The sequence below is a fragment of the Theobroma cacao genome, chromosome 5 (genome assembly GCF_000208745.1).
Source record: "Theobroma cacao cultivar B97-61/B2 chromosome 5, Criollo_cocoa_genome_V2, whole genome shotgun sequence".
In the NCBI taxonomy this organism is placed as follows: Eukaryota; Viridiplantae; Streptophyta; class Magnoliopsida; order Malvales; family Malvaceae; genus Theobroma; species Theobroma cacao.
In genome coordinates this window covers 26,171,857-26,183,565 of record NC_030854.1, presented here as the reverse complement: position 1 = coordinate 26,183,565, position 11,709 = coordinate 26,171,857, and the positions used below count along the sequence as shown (strand labels likewise).

At 31.7% G+C, this 11,709-nt stretch overlaps 1 protein-coding gene across 2 annotated transcripts; it reads right to left on the bottom strand.

Moving 5' to 3' along the window:
* LOC18598887 (short integuments 2, mitochondrial) lies at positions 1,129 to 11,453 on the bottom strand. 2 transcript variants are annotated; one of them, XM_018122116.1, is made up of 8 exons: positions 11,156 to 11,453; positions 10,928 to 11,032; positions 10,472 to 10,549; positions 9,095 to 9,236; positions 8,889 to 8,959; positions 7,614 to 7,710; positions 3,603 to 3,814; positions 1,129 to 1,598 (listed from the first exon to the last, which is right to left on the bottom strand). In XM_018122116.1, exons 1-8 carry the CDS (start codon positions 11,330 to 11,332, stop codon positions 1,347 to 1,349), a joined length of 1,134 nt encoding a protein of 377 aa, XP_017977605.1. In that variant the 5' UTR covers positions 11,333 to 11,453; the 3' UTR covers positions 1,129 to 1,346. The 2 variants fall into 2 exon arrangements, with proteins under 2 accessions (XP_017977605.1, XP_017977606.1); XM_018122117.1 differs by having other exon boundaries at positions 11,165 to 11,452.

Here is an 11,709-nt window from a genome sequence, read left to right as displayed (position 1 = left end):
AAAAATTATACAATGTAATTGTTGCTTTGAGTACATCTTTACCCGAGACAGGCTCCGGTACAAAATTATAATCTTTAACTTTTTTTTTTGTCATTTCCCATAACATTCTCAATAATTCACTCATCACGAATAATGATAATTTATAATTTAGTAATTAGGTAATATTCGTACAATCATAATATATAATACATATATTAAATTCAATATTTTAAAAAATAAATAATAACTTGATAAATTAATTTTTTATTAATTAATGTATAAATTAATAAATTATTAATTTATCAATTACATAATATCTCAATAAATTAATAAATTTTCATAATTTCAAGAATATTAATTTATAAAAATTATACTGGACGGAAAGAGAATGCGTTCATTTTTTTATAAATGAAAAGAGAATGTGGCTTCCACTCGCATCATTTCCTATACTTAATGAAGATGTAACTTATGAGCTCTTTGAATTTTTACACATAACATCTAAAAATGATTTTTAATTATTTTAAAAAATTTAAATAAATATTTATTCTTTTATTACATTTAATTAAATTATTAATAAATCTTTATAAATAACGATTAATTAATTGATTGTCAATCAAAATATCACTTGTCAAGATTGTAAAAAAAATGTGCTAATCATTTTGTCTCATGTTATACTTGTTAGGATTATAATAAAAAAACGTGCTAATCATTTTGTATCACATTATCTGATAAATCATAATGAATAATGATATAACATGTTAATCTAACCATATAATACTTTCACCGGTCATATCAACATCATGTAACATAAAAAATAACTGACATTTTAATTAATAATAATTATTCAATCATTAATTATTAAAATCTATTTGATTTCAAATAAAAATACAAAACTTCAATTGAACACAACAAAAAAAATAAATAAAACTTATTTAATTTTTATAAAATAATTTTAAAAAATTTAAGATATTATACTAATTTTTTATTTATTTTAAGAATGAGTGATTTTAGCTTTACATGTATTTGCATTGGGTTGTACGTGACTCTCATGGACCAAGTAAATGAGATTCAAGGACAAGCAAATACAACAAAGTAAAATCACCTACATGGCTCTCATCAGAGACAGTATCCTCTGTCTAGCAAGGAATCTATGATCAATATTTAGCCTGTTAATTAGTTGGTCGGCATTTGGGAAAAAGCCCAATGACCAGGAAGACCAGTATGTTTCTTCAGTCGCATTTTAACATGACAAGAAGCAAAAAAAGGATATAGCAACCAAAACCCGGTGAGGTGATACAATATATCAATCATTCCTTCCTTCCATTGCTGTGAAAATTAAGGATTAAAACAAAGGGGGGAAAGATATTTTATGATACAAGGTTGAACTCAGGGACATCATCAAGGACAAAAGAACCTAGTTTACCTGTCCTAAATAAAGTAAGAAACTTCTTTGATACCATCAAACGAGCTTCTGATGACTTATGAGGTATCTTCAATGCTTTCTGCAGCACTTCGAACTGATGTTCTATTAGGCATTCCAAGTCATTCTCATCTTCGATATTGCCACTGAATTCCGACAGAGTTACATACAATGCATGTTGGACTTCTGTCGCAAGATCCTGAGAGCAAGCAAGAAAATGGAGTGAAAATATAGAAATGACAATAACTGAAAGAAGATTCTGCCGTTCATCATTGTTATCCAAAGTGGACATAGTGGCATTTAAAGGAGCACACATACCTATGAAAGCAATCTGACAAACTTAAAAGCACAGGTATCATTACCCAAATTAATAATTCATACATAATGTTCAAATATTGTCTTAGAACCATAAAAATTCTTCATCCTAGTAAATTGACACTTTACACTGAAACATATATACAAGTAATATATTTTACATAATAAGTAAGAATAAACCAAGGTCTTAAACTCATTGATTTGTTAATCAGTCACTACTGATCAATCCTTACTCTATTCCTATCAACCGCAAACAAAAGGATGTCGATTACATGAAACCTTGGATGTCCCCAAATTTATAAAACCCATCCAACTCTCTACTTGTATATCTAGAAACAATTGGATCGCACAAGATGAGAAGCTCCATGACACTGTTTCCAAAACTTTGCACAATCTTTATATTGCAGATTTTGATGATATATCCAACATAACACATAGCTGGAACAACTTTTGCAACTCCTTTGAGCTCTGCATACAAGAGACCAAGCAACTCCAAGAAACAATATACTCAACTTTTGCTCAGCATGCACGAGACTAGCAACTCCCAAAAGAAGCTAGTTCAAACTTTCATGCTTTAAATACAGGCAAAAGGACAGTACCAGCAGCTGATAAAGACACATTAACTTTCCACGACTTTTGCATTCTAGTAATGTTGATCCTTATGCAATAATTATATCTAGATTTAGTATAAATCACACTTTTCCAGATCAATATATAAATTACACTATCTTTTTTGGATAATGTATAAAATACACGTTTGGCACAGATTAATATACTGACCAAAATGCTTACTTTCCCCACTGCTATCCTCTAAATCCTTCAAATTTGAATTTTTACAATATAGTTTAAATATTTATTGATAAATTGTCTAGCAAGCAGAAGGCCTTGACATAGGGTTAATCAGCCTTTAAAAATTATAAGAAGAAACCGGTTTGTTAGAAAAGAAGAAAGTATAGCAGCATGAGGAGCACCTGTTCAATTGTCACCTACTAAGAAGTAACCTCCTTGGAACCCTACATAACTGGAATCATATATAAAGGATTCTAAGCTTTTGTTTTGAGGTAATTCGGAGAAGGACAATTTCTGCTATACTTATCTAGAGTGCACTTAGACGCCATACTTGTGTGACTCCACAAGCTCCTAGTCTTCTTAAATTGTTTCTTTTTTTCCTTTTTAATTCCTTTTTGAAGTGTTTTTACTCTAACTGAGACTTCAAGTGTACATATATATCTAAGTATGCAAGGGAAGTAAACAAACTCCGATTATAGTCTCTTTAAATTGTATCACACTATATCTAATTGAATATCAAGACTTATATCTGATGTTGACACACAGCTGTCAACTGTCAATGCTTACTGCTAAGATGTATAAGCCTTGAGTATAATCCTTTTTCCAACCCACATTCAACAGTGTACAAGTGTTTGAGGTATTGTCTTATGAGATATATTGTACAGAACAAATAGATGTTGTTTGGCCAGTGAGTTCGGACCACCCCCAGACTAGAGCAGTCAAGACTCAAAAGGACTAACCATGCAATTCCAAATAGCCTAATTATCAGATGTTCATTGCACCTATCTAAAGCACTTTGCTTAAGATCTCTAGGAAACCTCACCTCACCCCAGAGACTAAGAATGCTAAACAATCAGGCTTAATAAGAACTCAAAATAGTGAAATATCTAACAGATCAAACATCATACAATATCTTGTCGTAGTTAGAAAGTAGATATCTGCATAACTATTTCCACACCATCACAGAAAATGGTGACATATGAGAAACAATATCATATTTAAGAAGCGTAGATTACAATTTGAAGTGAACACCTATAAAAAACCTCTCACAGCCTTGAACATACTACATTAGAGAGGAGAGAGAGCTAGCACTTATTACCTTGACATACAGCACATCAGACACACTGGACAGCTTCTTCCTTTTTGGCCGAAGATCTTTTGGATTGTAATCTGGTTTGTACTCAGTAATGTTTGTAATCTCTTGCAATTGGTTAGAATGCTTCCAGTGAAGTGGAGTGCCTCGAGTATTTAGAACAGCCAGTAGGTATTGAGCAATGCGATCCTCGCCAACCACTGAATCTTTCACAGACCCTGCGAGTACATTAAGGCAGTTGAAGTTCTTTAAATAGGTAGAGTGAGATGCAGTAGACTAAAATTACAATTTTCACAGTTGCTTGAAAGATTTAGACATGCAGATAATCTCTTCCCAAAAATGATGAGTAATAGGGGAATGCATATCTTATATATTCCTCAAAAGGACAGGATCTATGTCATTGATAACCAGGGATGAATCTATATAGGGTAGTGGAGGCAGAAACCCCCACAGAATATCTAAAAGAAGAATTTGCGATTATTGACAACATGCCAAAAGTTATAATAAATTTTAGCTTGACCCATAGTAGATTGAGGCAAAGAAAGTTTTTCAAGATGCAAAAAAGTTTGAGGGCATGCTAAGCACTAACAAAAATAATAATATCATTGCAAGGCAATATGGTTTAATACAGACAAAACTAATTGAAAACAGGCTTCTTGGCAATTTTTGGCAGTGAGATAGAAAACAGTGGTAACAGTGAGATTGACAAGTACAACAGTAAGATTGAAACTGAGGTGGAACAACATGTATTCAACTCAAAACAACGGTCGCAGTGAGGTGAGAAGAGAAAATGACCATTAAGAACATTATAGATAAATTTGTATAATAAGTGATTTTATAATATATTTGACATTCACTAAACTAATAAAATCCATGAGAATGCAGAAAAATCATATTTATATCAAATCACATTTTACGCATATTTGAACTTAACAAAGTAAAAATTGTTTACTTGATTATTTATGTATTTATATATTTTTTGTTTTATATAATTAATAATGAATGTATTATTTATTTATCTATTTACTAAATAGAGTAATTATACGTTTCATGGTTATTTGTTGAATTAGGCTTTTACTTGATATGTATTTAGTTTGTTGTAATTGTTTATCTATTACATAAAAAAATGAAATAAAATAAAATACAACATTATAAAGAAAAAATCATATTATAAAAAAAGAAAAGATAATAATAAAAAAGTAAAGAAAAATGAACAAGAACCCACTTTGTTTGGATGAAGAAGCACAAGGTGGGGGGAGAGACATAAAATTTTCCCCCCAATCAACCATTTTTTCCTTGTAGTTGACAGGATTTCCTTGTTGGAAGAGATTTCACATAGACAAAAAAGGAGAGATAGGTTAACCAGGAGTTTCATAAATAAGCTTTCTCTTCTCATTGTTTTTAGTAGTGCCTACTTCAAGGCACTCCAATGGATTTGGAAAGACTATTATTATGTGAGAGTATTCTGATGGTAATTCATCCACTGCAGGCTAACAGTCCATTCAGTAGCCATGATTAGCATTAGTGTGGTGTGTTGAGGGCTACTCACACCGCAAGCAACTGTGTGACTTAACAAATGCACTGTTATTAAAACCATTCACATCACACTACAACCATGATTAGTGGCAAATCGGCCAGCACAAGGAGTCCGGTAGAAATCTTAGTGCACAGTGGATGAGTCACTACCAAAAAATACCCTCACATAAGAATAGAATTTCCAAGCCCATTAAAGTGCTTTGAAGTAGGCACAATCTATGGGTTAAAAGACAAAATAACAAGTTGCTAAAGAGGCAACCCACTAAAAACAATGAGAAAGGAAAGATTATCCATATAAACACCCCTTAACCCATCATTCTTTTTTTATCTAAGCAGGATCTTTTGCAACAAAGAAATCGTTCCAATTACAATGAAGAAATGGATGGGTGGTGGGAACATTTTATCTCTCTCCTACCTCATACTCCACCATCCAAACAATGTGGGATCTTGTTCCTTTTTTTTTACTTTTTTATATTATCGTTTCTTTTTTATCTTTATAATAGTTATTTTATTCTATTACATATTTCAGTCTTTACTTTCATGTAATAAATAAATAATTACAAAAAAAAATAAACACATATGTACATAAGTATGAAAACATAAATAAGTAAATAAATAATTGAATAAATAACCATGAAATATATACCTAATCTGCTTAGCTAATAGATATATAAATAAACAAATAATACATTCATAATTAATTATATGAAATAAAAAAAAAATAAATACATAAATAATTAAGAATAAATAATATTACTTTGTTATTTTCAAATAACTGTAAATATAGAATTACTTAACAATAGTTAGTAGTATTTGATAAAAAAAAAAAACTTTTTATTAATTCTCATGGATTTTGATCGCTTAGTAAATGTCAAATTTATAATAAAATTACATAATATACAAACTTATATCTAATGTCTTTAATGGTCATTTTCTTTTCTCATTACACCTCGCCTCACCACCATTGTTGTTTTTTTGTCAAACACATGTCTCATCACTAGTTTCAATCTCAACAACACAACTCCCAAACTCATCGCATTATTATCAATCTCACCACCACCAATTTTTTCAATCTCACCACTACCAATTTTACCATTGTGCTGATCAGAACCTTAGAATCTCTACTAGACCTCTTGTGCTCGAGCAGAGATTAGCCACTAATCGTGGGTGTGGTGCATTGTGAATGGTTTCAATTGCATTGCAAATGTTGAGATGAATACTTGCAGTGCAAATAGTCCTCAACGCATCGCACTAGTGCTAACGTGGCTACCGAACATACCATAAAACATGTGGTTCAAGCATTCAATTGAAATTTCAGAAGAAGCTTAAGAAAGATAAATGATATGAAATGAAAGAAGTTAAGTAATATATGAACCAAACATCAAAAGCTTCCATCATCAGAAAGAGACCAGGTACCTAAAACATGTGGTTCAAGCGTTCAATAAAAGTATTTGTCTTTCCAAAAAGTCTATTGATAACTCTGAGTGTGTCATCAATATATTTCTTATGAAGTTAGACAAGCATTTATTGCTACAATGATCGATGTATAGGAGATTGATAATGAAAATTTTTTGACAATGCCCTTAACTACAAAAATCTGTAAGAAATAGTTGTAAAAAGTTTTAGTTTATATAGAACAATAATTTTTGTTTATTTATATTATTCTCAATATAAACTTCATTTGCCAGTTATGCTACAAGAAATATTCATATTAAATGTGTCTTCCTTTTTTGTAAAAATTTATCACTACTATTTTCTAAGAAAGAAATGAGTACTTTTTAGTAAGTCTGGCTTCGGTAAACATAAATCTTGGATCTATCCCTGATGATGATAATGGATTTATCAAAACAAGACAATCCACAAAACACAAAATTTTGTATATCTAATTGGAATTGAAACAAAAGCATCACAACTAAAGTTGACTTAAATTGTCCCAAACACCAAGTGATGCAGAGAATCCAAAACCAGCATTTTTTCCATAACCTTTATTTGTTTTGAATTAAAGAATTGGCTTTTCTTCTATATAAAAAAAAAAAAAAAGAATAGACTTTTTTATATATCTAGTATTTACCAAATTTATTTTATATTCAAGAACCCTTTACAAAAACAATGATTTTGATAGAATTGAATTATATTATTAGCACATCGGTATTATTCAGGATGCTCCCTTTTATGAAATTTTTAAATCAACAATGTACAGAAAAGGAATGTTGCAGAAAACAATTTCTGATAACAACTTCCAACTTGCGCAACTGCAGCAACTGTCCTGAAAACACTTCTTAGATTTTTTGTCCCTCTCACCACATGAACCATAAAGCAACATAAACATTTCAAGAAACTGCAGAAACACACTATGCATGTTCAGAATCCACATATTTGAATCCCCATTTGAGCAAAGATTATTAGAAAATGAGCATATGCTTATGTAAGCCAAATAGTGCCATTAAGGAGAGTACAGAGATCAGAGTTGAAAAGCATTACCAGCCAAAGCTAGCTTTAACCCTGTCTCTACGTTTGGGATGCTTGGAACTAGCACTCCTGGTGTATCAAGCACATATATACTAGGTTGATGAGCAATCTGTAAGTTTGTAGAGCACAAGGTATATTAAAACATAAGTCCTTAATACTATGTTGAAGCTAAAAAAAAATACCATGAGGAGTAACAATGGAAGTCAAAACACTTCCATTGCAAATAACTAGAAAGAGAGAAATTGGAGAAAAAAATGCAAATGATTTTAACAAAATGATAGAGCAACAAGTACTTGACAGTTTTGTAGGCAAATCATCATTGATAATCGTACATATATCAAAATTCAAAAACTTAAGAAATTTTCTAAATAAGGATCAAACTTTTGATGTCTGTAGAACTTTAATGCCCAACACCATCACCAAATCAAATCAATGGCAACAGCAAAGTGGCACTTTCTATTGGAAGGACATGTTTGTATCATGTCAATAGTCAAATATGCAGCCAAAATTGATAAAAGCAATACTTATTCATTATCACCAACATAAGCACAACTCTTATTACACAGGTACCATAGCATGATTCATATATCCATTCAATAAACATGTCGTAATCAGTTGATATGTATATGATTTAAGATTAACATGCTTAATTAATTACCCTTTGTAATAGAAAATCAAAATCTATTTATTCAACATGATAATATTGACGTTAAATTGTTATAACTTTCTAATATAATTAACAAAAATATCTTATGACTTCACAATTTACTTTGTATCAATATATTTCGATGAACGAAAGAAAATAAAAATTGAAGTTTTTTTTGCTCAAAATAAAAATTGAAGTTTTACTTGGTGGTTAAATGATCATAAATAGGTTATGTACATAAACAAGTCAACCTGCCATCATTATTTATTTGTTCAACATGAAATCAATTTCACATCAACTTGGTCAACCCAAAATGACAAGTTCATTAATTGTCTTGAACAATCTGGCCTGATTTGACATGAAAAGAATTAATGAGCCAAAACCAACTAGCTGCCCTTGAGTTAGAGTCATATTTGCAGGGCATGTTAGACAATGCAACTCCAAGGCCAGACTTACAACTTACAATTTACAACCAGACTAGAAAGTAACATGATAAACTGAAGCTCACTAAGATGACAAACAGAAGCCATGGTATTGATTGGCCGCAACATAGCCAACTCCAGCATATCTCTGGGTTTGTTGGGCATGTGCAAATACCAGAAAGAGAGATAGAGAGAGAAAGGAAAAGTAGAACACTTGACCTTGTACCCAGCAATATCTTGAGTAACACCTGGCAATGGGCCCACAGTGGCTCGTTTCATCTTCTCCTGCACTATGCATAAAACTCCAACTATTATTGCTCAAGGTCAATGGATTTGGAATAAATTACTAACAAGCAGGAACTCAATCAATTACCATTCTCACTGCAATTTTATCTTAAAATCAAACCTAAAAAGCAACATCTTACCTGGAAAGCGAGTTGATGCAATTTGATGGATTGAATTAATTAAAGCTGATTTCCCCACATTAGGAACACCAACCACCATAACAAGAAGGGTAGGTTCTCTCGAAATCACTTCCTTCAGTTTGAACTCCACAAGCTCAAGAAGCTAGTATAAATGAACCACAAAAAGGAGAGAGATAATAAAGAATAATATATGTGATGCCAGGGCATAAATGAAGCTGGAGATAAAATGTGAAGCAATAACATTTAGGGATCACTTGAATATTGTAAGTGTAACTATACATTCAACCGATTACAGAGGAGATGCAATATCAATGCTTACCATAAAAAGGCAAGACCTCATTAACCAACAAACTTAGTCAACTAAATTAAAAGCATGATTTCAAATTCTTCTAAATCAAATGTAAATGAAAAAGTTAAAAATGTACTTGTATTAATTTAATAAAAATATGAGGAAAAGTTATAATTTATCAAACGATTAATTTGAGCTGCTTAGGCCTCTACACTTATCCACACAGGAGGGAGTAGCAAAAGTGAACCTAAAAGCACAGTTGTAATCTCCTCTCAACTAATTAGAAACTAATCTTGTATATAAACAAAACAGTTCTTGGACAATGGAAATGCTTCATTCACTTGAATCATAATGTCATTATCAGAGAGAGACACTATGCAGAAGCGCATGTTTAACCATGTCTTTCCAGCATAAACTTCAAATGTACCATCAGCGTATGTGATGATGACCAAAAATTAGGTTTATACTTTTCATTTCCCCTTTTTTTCCAATGAACAAGCCAGTTGAATACTTCAATTTACTACAAGATGTCACAAAATTGTCCAATCTAAACAGATAGATTTGCAGCTCTGTATCAAGCTATAGGTATGCAACTTATTTTATAATGCAATAACTAACTTCCTCCATTGGAAACCTCTTTCTCATAAGTCTTCTTCTCCTGCACAAGAGGCAAAATTCTGTGCATGCAGCATGAGTCAACTCTAATCAAATAACGAATCTACCATTTTTTTCATTATTATATATCGTTTCAAGTAACAAACACTCTTAAAGCTCAGAAAAAGATCATTTCATAAATTATAACCGTCACAGTGGAGACACAACCTTCAGGAAAAAGCCATGGAAGTTAAAGATCAGCTAATTATGCTACCCTAAAAGATTTATTTCCAAGTTTTCGTCAGAAAATTGGTTGAGGTTCCTGTTTCTATGTTAAGCCATCGCAACAATAACTAATATTTAGCAATTACTACAAGACTGGAAAACAACACAAAACACATTCAATCAGTAATCACTAATAATTTGTTATTCATCCCAAAGCAAAAATTTATGCCCAAGTTTATCATTTTCAACAAAGCCGAGCATCAACTAACCTTTCTAACAGAACTTCTGCTGTGTGCATTTATAGGAAGACAATCTTGCTTACACGAATCAAAATATCGAACCCATTTCTACAGAAAATAATAATAAACCATAAGCATTATATTTACAAAGAAAAACAATTAGCACAAAACACCACATAATTACAACAGTAAAGTTTTAATTTAACCTAGAACTACAAAGAATTAGTCAAACCCCAGTTTGGTTGCTACTTTAGCTATTTCCTCTAAAAGACGAAACAATATCTGATTGAAATAAGAAAAAACTAAAATGTAACCCATATTCAAAAATAATTGTTTCATAGGAAAGATTCCAGTATTTGAACGCGTTTTTTTTTTTTTTAAAACAAAAGGCAAAAGTAGAAAAGCAACAATCAAACGAAGCAGAAGATTCAAAAAAAAAAAATAAGAACGAATTCAATGAATATATATACACACACAGAGACGAACATTTAGGACATTGGAATTGGCTAAATCTTTCTTGTTAAGAGCAATGATGCGTCTTTTAGCAGAGAGCTGGGGCTGCAAGTCCTGATGAGCGGACGAAAATGGAATCTGCAAATAAATATTTTTTATTAAAAAAAAGTAGAATTATTTTGAAACAAATAAACCTACGAGTACAGAAAATGAGAAAGAAATACTACTAGGAGATGATATAATATAGTAATGAAGGTATACTGAACGGACACGGGCGTCGCGGACTTCGATGACGAGGTCGGAGAGCTTTAGGCGGTTACGGATGGCGCGGGTGGCGGCGGCCATGTGGCCTGGGAACCAGTTAATGACTCCACCTTCTTTGTTGAATCCCATCTCTCCCACTTCCATTGCTTTCTTTGCTATTCCTTTTATTCCCATTTCTCTCAATTCCTTTTTGTTTTTTGAATGAGCAATCAAAGAGATTGACTGAGTTTTTGCTGAGCAAAAGCAAGTGACGAGAGAAAGGAAGAGAGAATAGAATATTGGGGGTTTTGTTTTTTAATCTTTTCTATATATAGTTGAAGCTGAGCCCAGAGCAGTTGGACTTGAGGGCTCAGACTATGTTTCAGAAGCTGACCGAATACTACCATTTAATGTTCAAATAAACTCCTCAAGGCCTAATCATTAATTGGGTCTAACCCAAATCTTCCAGCATTCGGCCCCTACTCCTTTTATTTGTATTCCAGCACTAGTTGCCTTTGCCTCCTTTATTCTTTTTTCCTGTTATTTAAAAAAAATAAAAGAATTTATTATAA

What these genes read in the sequence shown, in the direction of transcription:
- LOC18598887 (XM_018122116.1), bottom strand. Translation starts at nt 11,332, where the DNA reads ATGGGAATAAAAGGAATAGCAAAGAAAGCAATGGAAGTGGGAGAGATG. An exon ending in GCAGAAGTTCTGTTAGAAAG is followed by an intron (nt 9,237 to 10,471) that starts GTTAGTTGATGC and finishes CATTTATACTAG; the next exon opens with CTTCTTGAGCTTGTGGAGTT. An exon ending in TGCATCAACTCGCTTTCCAG is followed by an intron (nt 8,960 to 9,094) that starts GTAAGATGTTGC and finishes TTTTATGCATAG; the next exon opens with TGCAGGAGAAGATGAAACGA.